We start from the raw sequence: 24,596 nt of genomic DNA, 5'->3' as shown, positions 1-24,596 counted from the left end.
TATTGCAATTTATAATTAAACTCATAACTTAATTTCGAAAAAATTGGGTACCCATCTTGTTTTAAATCCATACTATTAATATTATAAATGCGAATGTAACTCTGTCTGTCTGTTACTCAATCACGCCTAAACTACTGAACCAATTTTCATGAAATTTGGTATGGAGATATTTTGATACCCGAGAAAGGACATATGCTACTTTTATCCTGGGAAAATGACGCAATCCCGGAAATCCCACGGGAACGGGAACTTTGCGGGTTTTTCTTTGACTGTGCGGACGAAGCCGCGGGCGGAAACCTAGTGATAAATATTGAAATACACGTATTTAACAAGTGTCAGTTGAGAATTAAAGGTATGGAAACAATCAACTACAATATTATAAATAATATACATTTTATGAAACATAGGTATTAGTTTGTCTCAAAAATACTTATTTCAGAGTTTTTTCAGAACACTACGAATCGAAATTTCTGCAAACAATCACTAGCCAATTATTTCTTGTTAAACTGATCAAATTCGGATATATGCATTATTTCAAAACTGGTAGATATTTAGAAATTATTGATGAGTCAATTACACACTTTAGTAAAAATATTTTTAGCGAATTCTGATAAAAACACTATTCGACGAATTCTGATAAAAACGATTAGTGCCTAATATACATTTGAGCTTGTACACTTTATCGTTATAATCCAAATTTTTCTTTGAGATACATCCATGTATTAATTAAACTATTATAGAGTTGAATTTGATATTTTTGTTTTTACGGCATTCAAATGCATTATTCATACAAATTTATAAAGAATAGAAAAATCCATCAGCATCCGCCCCGGTTTGGCGCGAAAAGATCAAATTTTTACTGTTATAGAGTTGCCATTTCAGCTACTATAGAAAAATATAATTCTCACGAACTTTTGAAACAATACATTCTTTACGATATGAGCTTCAAAAACCCAAAACAATCAACGCATGTTTTACGAACAATAAAACCATAGGTACGCATTCAAAAAAGCCTCTCCAAGAAATTTCTAACAAAAAAAAAACGTCAATCACTTCACTGCTTACTTTTAGCAGAATGAGCATCATAATTTCTTTAATACTATGGGGCCAATTAGATTTTCCATTAACGAACGTAAATACTTCTAAATTAGATAGAAGTCATATTGTCCCCGGCCGAAGTATACATAGTCTGAGCACCATTTTCTGGCCTGAAGGTCCGTGGAACAACATGCCGGGTATGCGAGCCGTGATTTTGTTAATTTGGCACATCTCTGGCAGAGGTCTAGTAGCTCGTCCTGTAAAAATAGTAATTGTTAAATTATAGATTTATTAATAGTTTAGGAAATAGGATAATCTACATTTCCCCACTTACAAAAAAAGATCAATGATGAATCTTTGAAAATTAAAATATATGGAATGGTGGACGATAAAAGAAAGATACCTATAATCTATGTTCCTTTGTGATATATGAAAAAAGAGTCATATAATTTTAAATGACAATTAAATTTATTACAAAAGACCAATTATAGAGATAATATGAATTATGATAGAGTTTTATGATGTAGTATCTTTAGTATCTATATTCTATACATGTTTAATCGCACGTACACACTTAGCGTAGATTTTTACTATATATAAATATGAAAGAAATAAAACACACTTATTCGATTTCTATTTATTATTATCTAGGTTTCCGCCCGCGGCTTCGCCCGCGCAGTCAAAGAAAAACCCGCATAGTTTCCATTCCCATGGGATTTCCGGGATTGCGTCATTTTCCCGGGATAAAAAGTAACCTATGTCCTTTCTCAGGTATCAAAATATCTCCATACCAAATTTCATGAAAATTGGTTCAGTAGTTTAGGCGTGATTGAATAACAGACAGACAGACAGAGTTATTTTCGCATTTATAACATTAGTATGGATTACTCCGAAGAGAATAAAGGAGTAAGAAAGATAGGAGTAAATTCATTACATTTACCAATGAAAATTAAAATTGTCTAACTATCATAGTTCTGCCGCTGATGGTATATATATATAATTATAACGTTCGATAAAATATTATAAGATAATCTCCAATAGTGAAAAGTCTAAAAATAAATTAAAAACCATTCCATCACATTCACAAATCAAGAAATCAAATCAAAATTTAAAATATTATGATAAAGATAAAAAACCATATAAAAAATGAACATAATTTATTATAATAAATCCTTACAAAATCCATACATAGTAAATCTATCGAAAATAAGATAGAACACCATAAATAAAAAAGATAACGCCGTAGTACGGTGCCCAATAAAAATGATAATATATAAAAAGATAATTATCAGTCCAATTAATCAAGTGAGCCAGGGGGTCAATGTCAGTGTTTTGACAATGTGGTCCAATTGTGTCTATCTTTATATTGTCAATCAAACAGACTTATCATTTTTATGTATATGCGTTAGGCAAATATTTTGTTCGATGAAAATAGGCTTCTTCTAGAATGGCATTTAATATATAAATTAAGATGAGGCAGAAAATTGAATTTTACAAACAATTTTTATTTTACGCGAGTAGGTATTTAGAAATTTAAAAGACATTTAGAAATTAAAGATTTTTAACGGATTTTAAACGCTTCGCCGACGCTTCCCACACTTTGCGGCGTTAAAAAATTTTAATTTCAACATTTTTAACTAACTTATTGTTAACTTAAAAAATAATTTCACGTTTACACAGTTTTTAATTACATATTTCAAAATATTGAAAAAATAATGGTCATAGTATTCTGAGACGAGAAATTGTTTTATGTACTTATTTTCCCTCTAATAATTAATATACATAAACTATATAGGCTGTATTATATCATCACGCTCAGACCAACAGGAGCGGAGCAATACGGCATAGCTAGTATGTTTTACTACAATATATTAATAAAAAATAAAAAAATACTTACATCGGTGTGACATTCCGCTGACTCAGTGAAAACACCGCTGTTCTTAGACAACCACGGAGGCATGGCGTTCGATTCCCGGATGAGGCTCGATATGCAAATCAGCAGAACAATGCTGATGATTGCGATTTTCTGTAAATACAAAGAAAATATAAATTATATGAATAAAATGTTGTATATTTATAGTTAGGGGGCCCGGGGCATCCATAAATTACGTAATATAAAACTATTAAAAAATGTTAAGAACGTACTGTACAAATTGTTTATTATATACTAGCTTACCGCCCGCGGCTTCGCCCGCTTTGTCTAAAACCTAATAAATTATATACTAAAACCTTCCTCTTGAATCACTCTATCTATAAAAAAACCGCATCAAAATCCGTTGCGTAGTTTTAAAGAAAGCATACAAAGGGACATAGGGACAGAGAAAGCGACTTTGTTTTATACTATGTAGTGATTTTGTACATGTTATTATAAAAAAAATATTACTAAAAATAAAAATATTACTTGTGATCATAATAAAGTTATTTATTTATTTATTTATTTATTTTTTATACTGACTCTATTTTGCAACAAATTAAATTTGAAATGTTTATCATTAATATAATTGATGACGCATTTGATCGTTTGCTCCCATAAATTAAATAGTCAAGTGCGAGTCGTCGGTTCAGAATAGATTTATAATTAATATAAAATGATTATCCTATTTACAAAGTATATGATTTTATTTATTAAATTAATTTCACTTCATAAAAAAAGAATGGAAACTCGTTAAAAATTGCAATCTAATACAGTTTCTCATAGGTACTCAAATATGTATAAAAACCACCTTATCTTTTAACCATTTTACTGTTTGATTTGGTATTGGTTACCGTAAAATTATAATGTAGAGAGGTTAAAATAATAATATATTATATTCACTTAATAACTTTTAAAAAAGCCGTAGGTATTTCCTTCATTGATATGAATTGAAACCTCATTTTAATTTAAATAAAAAGCCAATTAACAAATCAGTGCTATTAAATACAGTTAATAAATTATCAGTCAGATCAATAATAAACATGAGATATTAATTGCCAATGATTCGCAATCAATGTAACCCAATTTCCATTATCGGCCGATAAGTACCATGGGTACCTCCGAGCAAATAATATGATTGTTTATTATATTATGGCATGTCAAAGGTGCTACGATAAGTATCTCTTTGTTTCGCAATGACCCAAAAAATAACCTAATTCGGGAACAATAGAAAACAAGCGTGCCCTAATTTGACATGATTGGTCCATCGTTGGCCAAGACTGGCCTTTGGTGGAAAGAAATTTTAGGGTTAGTAAATTAGTATGTGTTAATGCTGTATAGGAAAAATAATATATTTGGTACCTATTGCAATGTGTCTAAGCTCAGCAAAGCTTGAAGATTACAAGACTTTTGTGTACCTACAAATTTGTTGACTCAGAAATACACACTACTTAGAACATCATAGAGATGAATTTCACACCCTCTGGAGCCTATAATTAATAATTTTGGCCAAATGGGTAAAATTGTTTTTGCCTAAAATTGATATTTTTGGATTTATGGCATTCAAATGCTTTATAAATAAAAAGGATGCGGGTTCGAGTCCCGCCTCGTGATCGAATTTTTTCTATTCTTTATAAATTTATATTGTTTTTGCCTAGTTTCAGTGAAAATTGTAAAATTGTAGTAAATAATTTTGAAAGCTTTTTAGTCAATTACGAAAAAGCTCATGTACCAAATCGATTTAACTCAGTAGCAAGGCAATAGTTAATTGAATTTATATAATACTAGCGGTCCGCCCCGGCTTCGCCCGTGGTACATATGAAAAATAGATGTTGGCCGATTCTCAGACTTACCCGATATGCACAGAAAATTTCATGAGAATCGGTCCAGCCGTTTCGGAGGAGTATGCAGACTAACATTGTGACACGAGAATTTTATATATAAGATTATGTTTTTTTTAAACATCAGTTTTATCATTGACTTAGCTAAAAGCACCTATAGGAGTTCTGAACCCCTGTATGCAAAATGATAAAATATTCAAAGTATTAATTTTAATTATATCAATAATATTAATCAGATAATTCGATTGCAATCATTTAGGGCCGATTTTTCAATCCTTGGTTAAAATTTATCCGTCCAACAAAGTATTACACGAACATTTTAAAATGTCACCTGTAAACTGTCAAATACGGACAATTAGAATACATTTTTGAAATGGTATTTTAATACGTTATTCGATGAATAAGTTTTAACCAAGGATTGAAAAATCAGCCCTTAATGTAATAAATAAAATAATTAGGTCTTGATGAATATGACACTAATTCTTCCACGTACAAGGGAAGTATTTTCATCAATTTAGCTAAAACTGAGATATTTTAAATTTAATTTAATAAACTAGATGTTCACCGAGTGATCTCCCCTTTTTAATGGCATCATGCTCCACAGACTACACACTTCTTAACTACTGAACCAATTTACATGAAATTTGATAAAGAGATATTTTGATACCCGAGAAAGGACATAGGCTACTTTTTATCCCGGGACATAGGATAGGTTTTATCCCGGAAATCCCACGGGAACGGAAACTATGCGGGTTTTTCTTTGAAAACGCGGGTGAAGCCGCGGGCGGAAAGCTAGTACTATATAAGTATTGTATAAATTGTTTTCATAATTTCCTTGTGAGGCTATGTGCCACTAAATAAACTTTTTCTTTCTTTCTTTGTAATTGGTCTCTGAAGTTTTCGTTATAGTATGGGCATGGTATGGGCTTAAATTCTTCTCTGTAATCCTACCTTATTTTAAGTGTTATTGCATTCAAATACTTTATAAATTTTAAGTTTAAAGAATATAAAAAAAAAGTTTATGTTTAAAGAATTGATTCTTCTAACTTTCTATTAATTTTATAAACGTGTAGGTTTGTGAGGATGGATGTAACGAATTTGTAAGCATAAAGGGCTGAACAGATGTGTATGAAATGTAATACAGAGATAGATCATCACATAGGCTACTCATTACTCGACTAATATGCAAATAGCACAAGCTCTATCAAATAAAATGATACATTTTTGTCAATAAATTTCTGAATCTTAACGAAATGTCTGAGTCATATTTTTGGAGAAATTTCATTTGTGTTTCAGCATAATTTGCCGATTCTCATGAAAACTAAGTTATTATAGAACAAATCATTTTCCACGAAGTTTCCTAAATTGAAATTATTTTATCAACAATAAATAAAAACAATTCAATTATAAATGAATTTAACGAAGACGATAATAATATAAACAATTAGCGCTTTTCGCTTTTTCGTTGAAGATACGACGCTATTATTTATTATGTAACCTAAATATGTTACTTATTTTTAGGTCACAAAGTACGCATGCACCGGACTAATTGTTTCTCATATATTTATCAACTAGCTTTCCGCCCGCGGCTTCGCTCGCGTTTTCAAGGAAAAACCCGCATAGTTCCCGTTCCCGTGGGGTTTCCGGGATAAAACCTACCCTATGTGTTAATCCAAGTTACCCTATTGTGATATATTTCATTTTAATCGGTTCAGTAGTATTTGCGTGAAAAAGTAACAAACACACACACATCCTCACAAACTTTCGCATTAATAATATTAGTAGGATTAGTTATTTATTTGTTCTGTAGCTTTATGCTACAGCTTCTTTTTCAGTTAGTTTTCAACTTTGAGTTAACTAAATTCAGAATCACCAGAGTTCAGATAGCAGTAATTATGATATGAGTATTAAGATTATAGTTTTAGCTTTTTCTTAGATTTTTTATTAATTTTCTAATTATTATATTAGGTAAAGTATAGTTTCGTACGTAGTCTAGACTTTATAAAAAAACTGATTTGATCTAGATATTATCTTTAAGGACCGACAAATATTTTTTCTTTTTTTTTTTATTCACATTTGATAACTAGTTGAAAATAAACATTATCAAAAATTGTATAAAATAATATAAAATAAATTATTATCTTTTAATCAAAATTAAATGTAAATTAAATGTAATCACACGCATTTTAAAGACGCACAAAACGTTCTTTAGCGTTTGAGCACATATTTTATGGATAAGAAATTATTTGCATCAAATTATCATCATATAAGCCGAATAACAGTAGGTAGTCAATCGATCAAAAGTGATTACTGATAATTAATTGTGTTATTAAAGATAAGATTTTTATCATTTCCGTAGACAATATACTGTGTTCATATAAAAATTTAATATCTAATATTCTATTCTAATATATATTATAAATGCGAAAGTTTGTAAGTATGGATGTATGGATGTTTGTTACTCTTTCACGTAAAAACTACTGAACCGATTACAATGAAATTTAGCACACATATAGAGGGTAACAGGAGACGCGAAACATTTACGTTTGTAAACGTTCCTAAAATTTACGTTTTAAAGCCAGAGCGTCGTCACATTATCAAAATTAATAATTATCTTTGTAGGAACAAATTTAATAATCACTTGTAGGTATTTATACTTTTTAAGCTATTGAATAGCTTATATCGCGGGCCTTGAGCGCGGGGACCGAACCGAGAAATTCGTAACGAAAAAACCTCACGCTCCCCACTCCGACGGGCGGAGGTGTGGTTTGAAGGCATAGCATGCAATAGCTTTACCGCGGCAGTCCCCGAGTGACACACGTCGTTTTTTTTTACAGCGATTTTTTCAATTTTCTTCTTTATAGAGGCTCTATCACGAAAAAAACACAATTGAATCACAGGTACCTATATATTGCGCATTTTCTCGATTTGCGTCTATTTTTTGGACCTATTTATCTTGTGTACTTTCACCTATTCTCGATATCCGGTCTTTGCCCCGTGTTTTTGTTTACATAGAGTGAGATCAAGCTTCGCAGAACAATATAATTGGACAAATTATATTAACACGTGTTTTTATTTCAGTGTTAATAGACGTAAATAATAAATTAGTTGACAAAGAGCAATATTAGTGTAATCACTACATACTACATAGTAAAACAAAGTCGCATTTCTCTGTCCCTATGTCCCTATAACCCTTTTAAAACTACGCAACGGATTTTGATCCGGTTTTTAGAGTGATTCAAGAGGAAGGTTTTAGTATATAATTTATTAGGTTTTAGACAAAGCGGGCGAAGCCGCGGACGGTAATCTAGTTAATATAATATAATTATTAGATATAGTTGTATAGGTAGATCCGACGACAGCTCAGTAAAATTTTTTTTTTCTTAATTACTTAGTTTCACCCATTAGTTTCACCAATCCCGAAAGCAAGCAAGTCAATAATCATAAGATCATCTTTTTCTTTAATTCTACACATTTCTTAAACATTACTTGTATCATCATCATCATCAGCCCATATACGTTCTCACTGCTGGGACACGGGCCTCCTATGAGGGATTTTTTGTATACTAATCTATACATATACTAGTGGTTCGCCCCGGCTTCGCCCGTGGTACATACATGTTTAAACTATACTATCTCTCAAATTGGATCGAACTGCACATCGTGTGCGAATTTTATTATAATCGGTTAAGTGGTTTAGGAGTCCATTGAGGACAAACATTGTGACACGAGATTTATATATATTAAGATAATAAACTAGATTTCCGCCCGCGGCTTCGCCCGCGTTTGCAAAGGAAAACCCGCATAGTTCCCGTTCCCGTGGGATTTCCGGGATAAAAACTATCCTTTGTGTTAATCCAAGTTACCCTCTATATGTGTGCTAAATTTCATTGTAATCGGTTCAGTAGTTTTTACGTGAAAGAGTAACAAACATCCATACATCCATACAAACTTTCGCATTTATAATATTAGTAGGATCTGTATAAGGGTAAATTCTGTATATTGAAAAAATGAATAGCAGGGGGTGTTACTGGATCGATACCAAATTATCCTGGGCATAAAATAGGATACTTTTTATCCGGGAAAAATACGTAGAAAAAAAAATAAATCTTATTATAATAACAATAATAATATTGTTGCTGATAATTTTCCTCAATGAGTTATCAAAACAAGATGAGTTATTTGAAATAGAATTGATAATTTTGACGTTTTTGTGTCATAGTAAATGTAGTAAACGGTGACATTAATAAATTAGTTTACTGATATTGATTAAAAGGGGGTATTGTTTTGTACATAATGCATATTACCTACCTATCAAACTCAAACTCAAACATTTATTTATTCAATTAGACTTCTTAAAGAAGCACTTTTGGAACGTCATTACATATTTTAATAACATTTACCTCCAATTCGGAAAGCATATACGGAGAAGAACCGGCAAGAAACTACGTAGTTGCTAATATCTTATATGATTAAACCTAACTAGGTAACGAATGGGTTTTTAGTCGCATACCTAATAGATCAGGATACATCGCCCATTTTTGCAAGTGACTACTATCAAGCTAATTTTCCGTTTGTAGCTTTATTTTGATGAGACTCCGAATAATTTCGTGTACGGAACTCTCGATTGTGGTAGCTAACAGAGATAACAAGGATAATTTTTTTTGATTTGATGGTTCTCAAATATTTATTATGCAATTTGTAGGACAATATGTCTGTTGAATTATATAAACATTAACTAATTGAAAACAAAAAAATCAGCTTGTTAGTAATCATTTATGATGACCTCGTTATCGATACACTTTGGAAAGGGGGACTCTTTGAACAAACCATAGATTTTGTAGGACAAATATTTTTTCGAATAATTTAGGTAGGTAATTATCTTGAGATTGAACAAAAAAAAATTCATTCAGTTAGTAATAAATATTTGAGAACCATCAAATCAAAAATTTTTATCCTTGTTATCTCTGTTAGCTACCACAATCCAGACTTTCGTACACGAAATTATTGGGCGTCTCATCAAAATAAAGCTACAAACGGAAAATTAGCTTGATAGTAGTCACTTGCGAAAATGGGCGATGTATCCTGAACTATAAGGTTGCAATTTGTAAAGTTTTTACATACTACCTAGCGGTTACACCTACATTGGCTTCGCCCGCATTTTCAAAGAAAAATCCGCATAGTTCCCGTTTTTGTGAGATTTTCGGGATAAAAAGCGAAAGACTTTTAACTAACAGGTATAATTGGTTCTTATCCGAATAATTTTTAACCGATATCAAAAAAAGGGCTTCTCAAATTGACTGTATTTTTATTAGGTACCTACCTCAGTATTTAACTGAGTGAACCGATTTTGATATTTTTTTTATTGATACCTAGTATCTGACATGTGGTCTCATTTAAATTTGTTTTTTTTAGATAATTTGAAGGTGGTTTTATTTATTTAGTTAAAAATCGCATTATTGTGTCAATCGATAAGATCTATCCTAAGAATGTAATGTACAAAATAAATTATCTACGTCGCAAAATTTTACAACGACGACAAATTTGCGTATTTTTACAATTATCCTTATTCATAAAATAAATATCTTATCATGTAATCTCAAGTATTATTCAATATTGATCACCTGCTTATATAAAATCTAATATCAAAATCACTCTGTTTCGATAAAATGATAAACTTAAGAGAAAAAAATGATAAGAAATCATGAGATTTTTATCAAAGGAAAACATTATGTAGAGAGATTATTTTGCGATAGATAAATTAAAAAAACAAGCTCATACTCATGAAATTGTTGTATTGTCACAGATCTTTGATCACTTCACTACATAGTATATAACAAAGTCGCTTTCTCTGTCTCTATATCCCTTTGAATGCTTAAACCTTTAAAACTACGCAACGGATTTTGATGCGTTTTTTTAATAGAGTGATTCTAGGTAGGTTTTAGTATATAATTTATTAGGTTTTAGACAAAGTGAGCGAAGCCGCGAGCGTAAAGCTAAATATATCATTACACAAAATCACAAAATCACAAAATACACAAAATCGAATTATTAACTCAATAAGTCTAACGGAGTCGGTTACATAAAAATATACAGGTGAAGCTAATAAAAGCGTGTTTGAGAAATGATGCTTTATTAAAATGCTGTCTGTCTGTTTGCATGGCTGAACAACTGTCGGAATCTAAACACACATACATAAATATTTTAGCGAATCAATAAAATAAAGAAGATAAAATATCTACGCTTAACAATGTATGTTATCATTTTTATTAGAAATTCATACAATACTTATCTACATAATTCATAATGGGCTGATTTTTCAATCGTTGGTTAAAACTTATTCATCGAATAACGTATTAAACTACCATTTCAAAAATGTATTCTATTTGTCCGTATTTGACAGATTGCAGGTAAAATGTTCGTGTAATATTGCAGGTAAAAGGTCTTTATTGGACGGATAAATTTTAACCAACGATTAGAAAAATCGGCCCTAGTTGTGTCAAGCCATATACGTACTGATTAGAATATATTTATTTACAAATATCCTCTAGACCCTCAAAGCCTGTGATGATACGGATTATATTTTAAAGTGTGTATAGGTTTCGAAAAGTATGGGTGCTGTACATGGTATGTGTATATACTTTTTTTTTACGTTGGGAAATGCATTTACGCATCCGCCTCTGCAGTTTTTCTGCGTGAGGGGGTGTGTGGGACTCGCGAGAAGCCAAACCCACTAAAAGCCAACGGTGGCCACCGTGTTAGTGTGAATATACTACTCTAACAATTTTTTACTTTAATACAATGGTACGTTAGTATAGTAAGTAGGATAGTAAGTACTCTACCAATCTACTCTACTACCCAACCCTACTACTCAACCCGTGTACAGCCACCATAAGCCGTAGGAAAGTGTTGGAAAAGTTGCGATTTCCATTTTCACGATATTTTTACCTGCACTCTTGTCTTGAATTTGCAATTGAAAGTACGTAATGTATTCTTAGTTATCTTTATGATGAGTAAATTTTTCTAACTTGTATAATACTTACAGACTATTTTTTTTTTAATTTCTTCTGCACCTACATCGTTTAACTCTTTATATAGGCTGACTATATTTCGATAAGATTTTAGTGTGTAGACAACAAAAATAATATAGTCTGTTATACTTAGATATTATTATCAGTCGCTATCAAGTCGCTATGTAAATAATATATTGTGGAATAGTTGAGTTTAGAATGTGACTTTATAATATAATATAATTGTTTTTTATAATGTAATCAACGACCCGACACACGCTTGACCTTTTAAATAATTTCATCGTTAGTCGTTACTTGGGCGTCGTAATTCAAGTTCATCTCGCTATAGAGATAATTAGCCGGAACTTTTAAAATATTGATAACTCATGTTATGACTGCGTTAGGGTTGTCAATTTAAAGAAAAATATTGATTATTTTTTTTCAAGTGAAACTTCTTTAGTTTCAAGGGCGCTTCAGGGCAATACCGTCACGTCATGAGTTAGGCGACGATTTTGGTAAATTTTCATGGTATAAGTTTTCATCCCCTATTTTACCCCTTTAGGGGATGAATGTTCTAAAATCCTTTCTTAGGGGACGCCTACGTTATGACATCTACCTGCATGCCAAATTTCAGCCCGATACGTCCAGTGGTTGCTGTGCGTTGATAGATCACTATATCAGTCACCTTTGAGTTTTATATATTATATAGATGTGTATATTAATTATCTGACGATTTTTGCCTTTACTGATACTTGAACCTTCAACCCTAATAACACGTAGAGTAAACATGTATACAACTTCTAAGCTAAGAGATTATTAATTTTGTATGGAGTTATCTCTCGATCTACTAAACCGAATTTTAGAAATTATTTTAGGAATAGAATGCCACGTTATTTGTGAGTGTAATAATACTAATATTATAAAGCTGAAGAGTTTGTTTGAACGCGCTAATCTCGGGAACTACGTGTCCGATTTGAAGAATTATCATCATCACGCTAAGACCAACAGGAGCGGAGCAATGCGGGTGAAACCGCGGTGCACAGCTAGTATAGTTTATAATTATAATTTACTAGCTGATCCGCGCGGTTTCACCCCCGTGGCTCCTCTCCTGTTGGTCGTAGCGTGATTATATATAGCCTATAGCCTTCTTCGATAAATGGGCTATCTAACACCGAAATAATTTTTCAAATCGGAGTTCCCGATATAAGCGCGTTCAAACAAACAAACTCTTCAGCTTTATAATATTAGTATAGATTAGACGGAGTCGGGTAGCTGCTAGAACTTTGATTAATGTGTATATTTTCAACACGCTTTTATTAGCTTCACCTGTGTGTTTCAAAGTTGGTTTCTTTAGAATCAATTATTTTAAAGATTTAATTCAAACTTCATCAAGGATCAATTCCAATACAGTAGCATTTTATTAAGGCGTGTTTTTTAATTTTATTTATTAGATATCTATATATTATTTCTTTTAGCAGCAAGTATATGAGCAGATTTGATATACATTTATTAAACCAAAGAAAAACCCGCGTAGCTTCCGTTCCCGGGGGATTTCCGGGATAAAACATGTCCCGGGGAAAAAGTAGCCTATGTCCTTTCTCGGGTATCAAAATATCTCTATACAAAATTTCATAAAATTGGTTCAGTAGTTAAGGCGTGATTGAGTTACAGACAGACAGAGTTACTTTCGCATTTATAATATTAGTATGGATGAAAACAGATGATTAAGATAAGTGAGATATGTAAACAATTCTGTTACTAATAGACTGCTGTAGTATATCTATAAATAAATAACTTCTCGTTAAAGTAAGGTTAAATAAAACCAATGTATAGGTGTATATATCTCTTAAACGGTACATCCTATTTTGATGAGACTTTTTATGAAGTGCACGTGGATTAATACTTTATGGAATTAAAAAAAATGATTATAGGTTCATTAGTTTATTAGATATGCGTTGATTAACTTAATATAAAGATACACCTCAAATCTGTATAATATTTTTCTTTATTTTTTTTTTTTACTTTAAAAATAACCATTACTTTTGTAATTTAACTTTTTCGTTATCTACTAACTAAAAGCCAAAAAGTGTAAAAATATGAAATACCTATCGGTATTTGTTTAGTCGTTTACAGTAATAGAACAAGGAAACTAAATAACAAAACAGCTGAAAAATACTATGTACATCGTACTTAGTTTAGTTTCAAATCGAAAAATCTTTTGTTTAAACATTTACACAAGTTTACATAAAAGTTTTATAAAAATCGGGAGAGTCGTTTCTGGAATGAGCTGAGACATCTTTACCAAACAGACAACAAGTGATAACTGCGTTAAAAACAACCGACTTCAAACTTGCTGCACTTGCAACATTTACAAATATAGACAAAAATGCTCATAAAACAAAAACTACTGGGCCTATACGAATAAAATTTTTATGGGACCAATTCGACACCATCCCGCATCGAACAAAAAAAGAATCACGTAAATCGGTTCAGAAACCTCGGAGTACATACATAAAAAAAAAACATACCGGCCGAATTGATAACCTCCTCCTTTTTTTGAAGTCGGTTAAAAAGATTAATAATCTTTGAGTAAAATAGGTAGCTTAAAAGCTACCTATATATATACCAGTATATATACCAGTTACTATATTTAAAAATAATTTATGGATGTATTAAATATAGTACCTAAATAAAGTATATATATGGCGGCAAATATCATAAAATTGTCGTGAAGAAAATAACAAAAAATTGTCGTGAAGAATTCCATTGTACTCTTGAATGTACTCTTAAATTTATTCTTATAAGTAGGTACATCATATTATGATCTAGGTATTCTAACCCTTTGTCTAGGGTTTAGGGTTTATCTACAAAAGTAAGCGAGATATTTAAGTTATTACGTTCATAAGACAGTAAATAACTATTTTATTCTTTATCGTAGTACATTGATCATTAAATTTTATTTTATTGGTTATTATTCTGTTTGTTTCATTATAATTTATTTATGTCACGTAATGTAGAGTTTTAAAGCATTTGAAATAGAGCTGAAACTACATTTACCTAATGTTTCTTTAAATTATTAAATATATATTACCGAGAAAAATGCCCTTGTTTATTTCTTATGTCTGTATGTTAAACGAAATTAATATCTTCAATTAAAAGCATGGTTTAGTAATAAACACCAGCACTCTTATTAAAAAAGTTGATTTAATTTTAATATTCGACAATTTTTTGATGAATTCTATCACGATTTTATTAAATATACAAACACATAAAAAATATTTCAAAACACTCAATTACTATAATAAATACCAATAAAAAGTTATAGGTATTCACTAATCAGCGAAACAAAACTTAAAACTCCAAAACGACAGCCCTAAAGCACCTCGATTTTTTGTTATTTATAAACACACTACTTAATTCCATAAATACCCTAAATAATACACTGTTAAAATAATACATACATATTGAACACAGGAGGCCATTGCACACTACACACAACACCGTACTGCCAAGAATCCTGAATGATTATGAGAAATAACGTTGATAATAATGTATACTTATATATAGATATCACCGAAACACAAGCAACGTGCGTGCCAATATTGTGATTTAGATAAATTTATAATTCCGCCATTTTTGTAAGGTGGGTGAGGTGATGCAATTAACTTATCTGATGCGATCTTACCGTGTAGCGATCGTGAAGGTAAGGGATATAGTCAAAAACATATGGTTAAATAGATAACGTAGTGTGTTTAAACGCCTAAAATAACTTGACAAAGATGAAAAATTTGAGGGAATAACTAAAACTATAGAGAAAATACTCGAAAATCTTAAAAAAAGCTATAAATATATTTTGACGAATTTTTTGTCAGAATTTTAATAAGTATAATGTCATCATGATTTTTAACTGTATGTTTATTGTTTATAATTTGTAAGCAACGTTACTTTGCCTTAATATAAACAATGCTTTTTATAAAAACTAGCGGTCCGCCCCAGCTTCGCCCGTGGTACATATTCCGCAATGAAAGGTAGCCTATGTTCTTTCTCAGGGTCTAAAGATTGTCTGTGCCAAATTTAATCAAGCTTTATCAATTACGAAACAAGATATCAAATATACGATGACTAACAACTACAAAATAGTTTCAGGAAGGAAAATGCAATGCTATACTAGACAGCGAATAATTGTTTTTCTTTACCTATTTACATAATCAGATAGATTAAAGCTAGGTCAAATCTAATAATAGATAAAAAGCAGACAGATTATGAAATCAAAATCTGAGTTTATCGTTTCGTTTCAAAGTGCAATACGGAAAGAGTCTGGCAGGAACTAATCGAAGATTAACTTAGTTCCTTTTTGAAGTGAAACTTCTTTATCGGGGTTGGGAAAAAGTTTAGTGTAACATCTTTTCGTTACGCGTAACTTTTTTCCGTTACGCGCCTTTTTCTTATCCCTACCACGCGTGATTCGACGTATTTCTGTAAAGTTACATATAGTTAATTATTTTTTTGAAAAATAAGGCCATAAAGAAGTTTCACTTCTTACGTGTGTACACTAGTACAGGCACACGTTTTTTTATTAATTACATTATCTAATATTGTTTATTAAATGTATAGTTTATAATTATTTTTAAGCAAATCAAGCAAAAGTAATAAGCAATAAATAATCACCAATCATTGAAAGAGTAATGAAATTTACATTTTAAAGTCAATAACAAAAGTAATATAATTATGTAAAGTTTAATCAATTTTATTTGATACTAGCGGTCCGCCCCGGCTTCGCCCGTGGTACATATTTCGCAATAAAAAGTAGCCTATGTCCTTTCTCGGGTATCAAAATATCTCCATACCAAATTTCATGCAAATTGGTTCAGTATTTATAATATTTAGCTTTCGCATTTATAATATTAAGTATGGATTAATTTAATATCTGTAAATTATATTAATCGAATTTACTATCTCTACATATCTGTACATCTGTACAATATCGATTACTAGCTTTCCGCTCGCGGTTTCGCCCGCGTCGTCAAAGAAAAATCTGCATAGTTTCCGTTCCCGTGGAATTTTCCGAAAACCTATCGTATATTGTGTTAATCCAAGTTATCCTCTATATGTGTGCTAAATTTCATTGAAATCGGTTCAGTAGTATTTGCGTGAAATAGTAACAAACATACATATACACATACATCCATCCTCACAAACTTTCGCATTTATAATATTAGTAGAATAGGATTTGTATGTAAAAAATGACTTTGGTGTCAACTTAGATTACTTCAAGTTATCAAACAACACTTATCGAAAAGAACATTATCTAAGACATGTGTAACTTACTTCTATAACTTAACTTACGATACAAATACGATAACAGATAACTTAATAGTAACTACGTCAATACAATCGTGAATACAAGTAATGTCATGTAAAACACGTGAGATACATAAATACTGTAATTATATACCAATATGCAAGCATATCTAATATAAATATAAATATAAATAATATATTATATTATAACGGCGAAAGTTTGTATGGATGTATGGATGTTTGTTACTCTTTCACGTAAAAACTACTGAACTGATTACAATGAAATTTAGCACACATATAGAGGGTAACTTGGATTAACACATAGGATAGTTTTCATCCCGGAAATCCCACGGGAACGGGAACTATGCGGGTTTTCCTTTGCAAACGCGGGCGAAGCCGCGGGCGGAAATATAGTTTATTAAAATATTATACTACTGACTGTAAACGGTAACCTATATGTAATAACGGTAGTATAGAATAAGTGACAAATTAATTATTATGGTTGAGGGTAAATCTGTTTCTTTTTAATAAACCAGTCTGTCGTTGAAGCCCGCCTTTCATTTACGTATCATTGGCGACGAGGCAGGATTTTTTTTTCCTTTGTGTTTAAACTATTTGTTTTTTGCGAAATCCAAGATGCCTATCGGTAAAATTGAACCTTTCAATTTGAGTTCGAAGCAGTGGCCTGCGTATATACGACGAGTAAATCAGTACATTAAATTGAACGAAATTGGTGACGATTTAAAGGTGTCCATGTTGATAACGGTCGTCGGCGAAGAAACATACGCGTTGATGTGCGATCTATGTGCTCCGAGTTTCCCTGAAAATAAAACTTATGAACAATTAATACAAATTGTGACGGAACATTTGGAACCTCAGCGTTCCGAGATCGCCGAGAGACACGTGTTTAGATTACGACGTCAGCGTGCCGGCGAATCGCTCACTGAGTACCTACAGGCGTTAAAGCATCTCGCGGCTACTTGCAATTTTGGTAAATGCAGTTCGTGTTCAACTCTGGAGGAGAACCTGCGCGATCAATTCGTGTCGGGACTATCGAACGATGCGATGCGTTCCAGAATATTCGCCGAGAAAAAAATTCAGTACAGGGAGGCCGTGGAACTCGCGCTAGCTTTAGAGGCTGCGGAGAAGCATGCAGAAGTGAGCGGCTCCACCGGGGCGGGGACGACGGATTCAACGGCAGCGGCGAGCGGCGAGGCGGGCGAGGGCCTGCACTACGCGCGCGGCGGCGGCGGCTCGGCCGGCCAGCGCGCGCGGCCGCTGCGGGCTGCAGGCGCGCGGGGCGCGGGCCGCACGCTCGAGGCGCGGCCGGCCGCCGGCGCGGAGGCGCTAGGGCACCGCGGGCGCAACTGTTGGCGCTGCGGCAAGGCGCATGCGGCAGAAAAGTGTCGGTTTAAGCATTACAACTGTGATGAGTGCGGCCAGCGGGGCCATATAAAAGTGATGTGCAAACGTGTGTCAGGTCGGCAAAATTTCGTAAGCGACGAGTCGGACGACGACGGTTTGTACAACATCGACGTTACGACACGAGGTAACCAACCATTCTTTGTTGACTTGTTAATTGACAATAAACTTATTCAATGTGAAGTGGACACGGGCAGTCGTATTTCGGCAATAAGCGAGGATATGTATAATCGTTTGTTCTCGCATAAATTAATAAAAGCTGATAATTTAATTTTACGTTGTTATTCGGGTTCACGAATTCAATCTCTGGGTTTCATCGAGGTGGACGTACGTCTGGGCAGAGTGTATAAAAAAGAATTACGATTATATGTAATTAAACAGGGAGCACGGCCTTTGTTAGGAAGAGAGTGGATGCGTGCGTTAAACATTACAGAAATCCGCCTCAATGAAATCAGTGAGGATGAATTCGTGAACCAGTTATGCAAAGAATTCCCAGAAGTATTTTGTGATAAGTTAGGTACTTGTAAACAAACAATTCGATTACGACTCGCGGATAACGAACCGGTTTATGTGCGAGCGAGACCGGTGCCGCTAGCGCTGCGCGAGAGGGTTGAGAAGGAGCTAGCTCGTCTCGAGGCGGACGGCTCGATCTATCGCGTTGAATATTCAGACTACGGGACCCCGATCGTACCCGTTGTAAAAAAGAATGGGGAAATTCGAATCTGTGGTGATTACAAAATTACAATTAATCCAAAATTAAAGAGGGATTTTTATCCGTTACCGCGTATTGAAGAATTGTTTGCTAGCTTAAGGGGAGGTGAGAAATTTACAAAGATTGATTTAACACACGCTTATGAACAGTGTATTCTTTCGGATGATTCACAACCGTACACCGCTATCACTACGCATATGGGCACTTTTGCATACCGGCGCACCCCGTACGGTTTATCTTGTATACCCGAAAAATTTCAAAAATTAATGGAAGAAACCCTCCGGGGAGTGACGGGATGTGTCGTATTTTTAGATGATATCTGTATAACGGGTTCTAATAATTCGGAACATATGAAAAATTTGAAATTAGTGCTCGAACGGTTACGGGAAATGGGGCTCACTGTTAAATTAAGTAAATGTAAATTTTTGCAAGATTATGTGAAATATTTAGGGTTTATTATAAATAAGGAGGGATTACGGCCGGATCCAGAAAAGTTAGAAGCTATTTCCAGTGCACCCACACCTAATAATGTTTCGCAACTTAAGAGTTTCCTAGGCATGCTTAACTATTACGGTCGATTTATTCCTAATTTAAGTACTATATTACAACCTTTACATAATTTATTAAAAAAGGACGTGAACTGGAAATGGGATTCAAACTGTAGGGAAGCGTTTAATGAAGCAAAGCGATCACTCTTAAGTGAACGGTGTTTGGCACATTACGAGGAAGGACGCGAGTTAGTATTAGCGGTGGATAGTAGCGCGTACGGGCTGGGCGCTGTGCTGGCGCATCGCTACGCGGACGGCAGCGAGCGGCCGGTAAGCTGTGTGTCGCGCACGCTTAACTCGGCTGAACGTAATTACAGCCAACTTGACAAAGAAGCGCTCGCTATTCTGTTCGGTGTAACGAAACACCACCAGTATTTATTCGGTAGACGATTCACATTACGCACAGATCACCAACCACTAACATATATTTTTGGCAGTAAGGGCGGTATTCCGCAGACGGCAGCGAGCCGTTTGCAGCGATGGGCAGCGCGTCTGGCTGCATACGATTTTAAGATTGAATTTGTTAGGTCGGCGGACAACGGGCCGGCTGATGCGTTATCGAGGTTACCGTTAACACGAGAGGGTCGCATTACAGACTCAGTAGATTATTTAAATTTAGTTGCGGACGCATTACCTGTTTGTTACAGTGATGTCGCTGCGGAAACGGAACGTGACAACTTATTGTGTAAAATTAAGCGGTATATTATTTTTGGCTGGCCGCTTAGTCCGAGTTGCGATGAGGAGAAACCCTATTTTGCTAGAAAACAGGATTTTGTAGTTGAAAAGGGGTGCGTGATATATAAATATAGAATAGTCATTCCTTACGCTTTACAAAACAAGATTTTAGAGGAGATTCATGAGGGGCACCTTGGTATGAATAAAATGAAAACTTTATCACGAAATTATGTATACTGGGCGAGTTTAGATAAGGATATTGAAGAAACATGTAGGTCGTGTTCGGCGTGCCGCTCGGTGCTGGACGCGCCGGCGCGCGCACAGCTGCACCCGTGGGAGTTCCCGCTGCACCCGTGGCAGCGCGTTCACGCAGATTTTGCAGATTGCGGGGGTGTACGCTATTTAATTTTAGTGGACGCACATTCTAAGTGGATTGAAGCTTATCCAATGCGGTATACGAATGCAGATTTCACTATAAAAGTTTTGAGAGGCATATTCGCAAGGTTCGGTCTACCATCGCAACTTGTAACTGATAACGGTCCACCCTTTTCTTCGTATGAGTTTAAGACTTACTGTAAAAATAATTGTATTAGGCACACGACTTCGGCCCCTTATCGGCCACAAGGGAACGGGGCGGCGGAAAACGCCGTTAAAATAATTAAAAAAACAATTAAAAGAGCGTTATTTGAAGGCGAGGACGTGAGCACAGCACTAAATAAATTTCTTTTTAAATATCGCAATTGTGAGCACGCCACGACGGGTATATCACCAGCATTAGCACTACAAGGACGACGCCTACGCAGTCGCCTCGACGCATTGCGACCCGACGTGGCGGCTGCGGTTCGCGATAAACAGGAAAAGCAAATAGCGCGCAGTTCGGCGACGCTAAGGGAGTTTAGCGTGGGGGATGCTGTGCTCGCGAGGGATTATAGGTCTAAGGAAGATAAGTGGGTAGAGGGCACTGTTTCTAAAAAGACAGGGCCGGTTTCATATAAAGTCGAGTTAGGGAACGGTATCGAGTGGCGAAGGCACGTCGATCAGATAATATCCGCGAAAAATAGGTTCTCGTTAACACGGACAAATGCCACCTGTGCAAACGACGCGGGTGACCTTGAGGCCGGTAAAAAAATCGAGGGGGAGACGTGGGAAGACGCAGCCAGTGGTGACGAAACAAATCACCAGTCAGAGACTGCAGGGCTGTCCCCACCGGCCCGCGTAGAGGCGGCACCAACGGCGTCGCAGGTTAGCCCTGAGACATCACAAATGTCCGCTCGTGCACTGCGTGCAATTAATCGAGCAAAAAAAATTATTGTAACGAAATAAATTATGTAATTTAGGTTCTAGTAGTAAGTATTTATATAACATTAAGTATATGCAATTTGGGTTATGGTATTTATATGTATAGTTGTGCGATCAAGGCGTTTCCTTATGTTTATTATGTTTCAAGCTGTCTTTTAAGTTTGTATGTTAATTACTGTTGTGTCTTTTAAGTTTGTGTGTTAATTACTTGTCCTATATTATGTTATTGTGATCTTGTTGCGGAGGAGTGTAATAACGGTAGTATAGAATAAGTGACAAATTAATTATTATGGTTGAGGGTAAATCTGTTTCTTTTTAATAAACCAGTCTGTCGTTGAAGCCCGCCTTTCATTTACGTATCACCTAGTTACCTACGTTACCTACGTTACCTAGTATTATGAAATTAAAGTGTGGGGGAAGACATTGATTCCTGTAACAGTTAAATTAGTTCGGGAGTCCCTTTTATTGTATTATTATATTTATGAGCTTCACTTGTTCATTTTTATGTAATCGATATATTATGTATTATGTATATAATATGCATATAAACGACTCGATTTAATTCAAACTTTGACAGTACAATTATTTCATGAGTGTATCTTATTATAGCGTGTTTCTTATGACTAGCATCTCACTAAGAAAACAGTTTTATTAATACTAATGCGTTACACTAATAATGTAAAGGTAAAAGCGTGTTAAAAACAAGTTATATATTTTGTTGGTTTGGTTGGCTTGGTTGGTAGTGACCCTGCCTTCAAAGCCAGAGGTCGTGGGTTCGATTCCCACCCAGGGCAAATATTTGTGTGATGAACATAGATGTTTGCTATGTGCCTGGATGTTAATTATATAAATAAGTATTTTTTAATGATATAATATGTAATATGTATATGTTTATCAGCCGTTTGGTTTCCATAACACAAGCGAAAGCTTAGTATGGCATCGGAATGTGCCGTGTGTGAAAAATGTCCTAAAATATTTATTTATTTTATAAATAATGCATAGTTTAGTACAAATTTTCCTCGCCATTACCAAAGGTCAAAGACAATCAAAGGGCGAAGTGAGAATAATGATGTTATCAACAAATTTATCGGTGAAATAATATTGATATCAATCCACGTGGTTTGACTTTATTACCGTAATTAATGTTTAATTTAATTAAAAATATTGGACAAAGAGGACCTCTTTTTGATGAATATAGAAAATAAATTTAAACACCTAACGAAAAATAGTTGACACAAGCCTAATTTTGCAAAATATATAATACTAGGTTTCCGCCCGCGGCTTCGCCCGCGCAGTCAAAGAAAAACCCGCATAGTTCCCGTTCCCGTGGGATTTCCGGGATTGCGTCATTTTCCCGGGATAAAAAGTAGCCTATGTCCTTTCTCGGGTATCAAAATATATGTATACCAAATTTCATGAAAATTGGTTCAGTAGTTTAGGCGTGATTGAGTAACAGACAGACAGACAGAGTTACTTTCGCATTTATAATATTAGTATGGATTTTCAACAGACTCCAAAAATTCTCATAAATAGCAAGTTTATTAGACTGTTTTTTTTTTCACCTCAGAACTTTCAAATGAATGAACCCATTTTTGAAATTATTTTTGATGTGTATAATCAAGCAGGGGCAATTTAAAGAACAGCTGACCGACCGAACTGCTCAGCAACCATGATTGTTCCAATATTGCCCCTGCTGCAGGTAGGTAAGTAGCCGGCATAAGCCAATAATATTCATCTGATATAGAAAACAAAGAAAATCGGTATTTTCATTAAAACCGACTAAATTCGATAAAACTGAGGAAAATGTGCAAATTCAATAACAACAAGCGGTGAATGACCACACGTTATGTTTTGTCTAGTGATTTACAGCGTGATTCATTGAGAGCAATCTATTTGGTTCTTTATTTATTTATTTAGCTACAGATAATTAAAGTTCAAAGCCCAGGATGATACAAACGTGAACGATTTGTCAACTAGACTTACTTTAGAATTACTTTTGAAAAAAATTCAAGTCAAAAAAGTCTTCGTTCCCGTGGGATTTCCGGGAAATACCTATCCTATGTGTTAATCCAAGTTACTCTCTATATTATGTGTGCTAAATTTCATTGTAATCAGTTCAGTAGTCTGCGTGAAAGAGTAACAAACTGCAAACATACATACATACACAATACACATGCACATAGACCATATCCATTTTCACAAATATAATACTAGTGTACACGTGTCAGAAGTGAAACTTCTTCAGCAATATTCAAAGATATCAAAAACGTCACATTACCCCATGACGTGACGGTATTATCATGACGCGACCTCGAAATTTTACTGTCAACGTGCCTCAAATGTTTAAAACTTCAGAAAGTAAAAAAAATAGTTCTTTCTAGTTTTATCCAGATATAAAATAACTGGTAGAGATTATATCGACACATATTTTAGGAAAATCCGCAAAGATGTCGCGATGATACGAAATAAAAGTTAAATATTCATCATCATTTATTACGTTCATCATCATTTATTATATTCATTATAGTTCTATGAAATTTTCTAAAAGAATGATAACTCAATACTTTGTAAATTGATAAAGTCATTGAAATTAAAATACAATCTAAGTACGTAAAATATCTCTTTATCTATAGGTATATAAAAATAAATCCCTATCTCCCTTCATGGTTCACGCGTGAACGGCTGCACCGTAATTGATAAATATTTTATTGTGTTCGTTATGTATTTATTTTATTGTTTATTTTATCAGACTTTATTGTCAGAAGAAAGATTTTGAAAGAAAATACTAAGAAATTTAGCCAATAGCCTTCCTCGATAATTAATAGCCTATCCAACACT

The 24,596-nt window shown here is 33.9% G+C and overlaps 1 protein-coding gene across 1 annotated transcript; it reads right to left on the bottom strand.

The window, feature by feature from the left end:
* Window positions 1-847: 847 nt before the first annotated feature.
* Window positions 848-15,359, bottom strand: LOC123703743. The gene is made up of 3 exons (XM_045651855.1): window positions 15,263-15,359; window positions 2,936-3,064; window positions 848-1,295 (listed from the first exon to the last, which is right to left on the bottom strand). Exons 1-3 carry the CDS (start codon window positions 15,281-15,283, stop codon window positions 1,143-1,145), a joined length of 303 nt encoding a protein of 100 aa, XP_045507811.1. The 5' UTR covers window positions 15,284-15,359; the 3' UTR covers window positions 848-1,142.
* Window positions 15,360-24,596: the final 9,237 nt, after the last annotated feature.

The sequence above is a fragment of the Colias croceus genome, chromosome 27 (genome assembly GCF_905220415.1).
Source record: "Colias croceus chromosome 27, ilColCroc2.1".
NCBI lineage: Eukaryota > Metazoa > Arthropoda > Insecta > Lepidoptera > Pieridae > Colias > Colias croceus.
The sequence above is the reverse complement of the archived record's forward strand: the minus strand, read 5'-3'. Positions and strand labels throughout refer to the sequence as shown.

Excerpts from the sequence above, each read along its gene's own strand:
- LOC123703743 (XM_045651855.1), bottom strand. The coding sequence starts at position 15,283 with ATGGCCTCCTGTGTTCAATAT. Across the intron at positions 3,065-15,262 it reads TGGCCTCCTGTGTTCAATAT|AAAATCGCAATCATCAGCAT; the intron begins GTATGTATTATT and ends TTGTATTTACAG. Across the intron at positions 1,296-2,935 it reads CAGCGGAATGTCACACCGAT|GACGAGCTACTAGACCTCTG; the intron begins GTAAGTATTTTT and ends CTATTTTTACAG.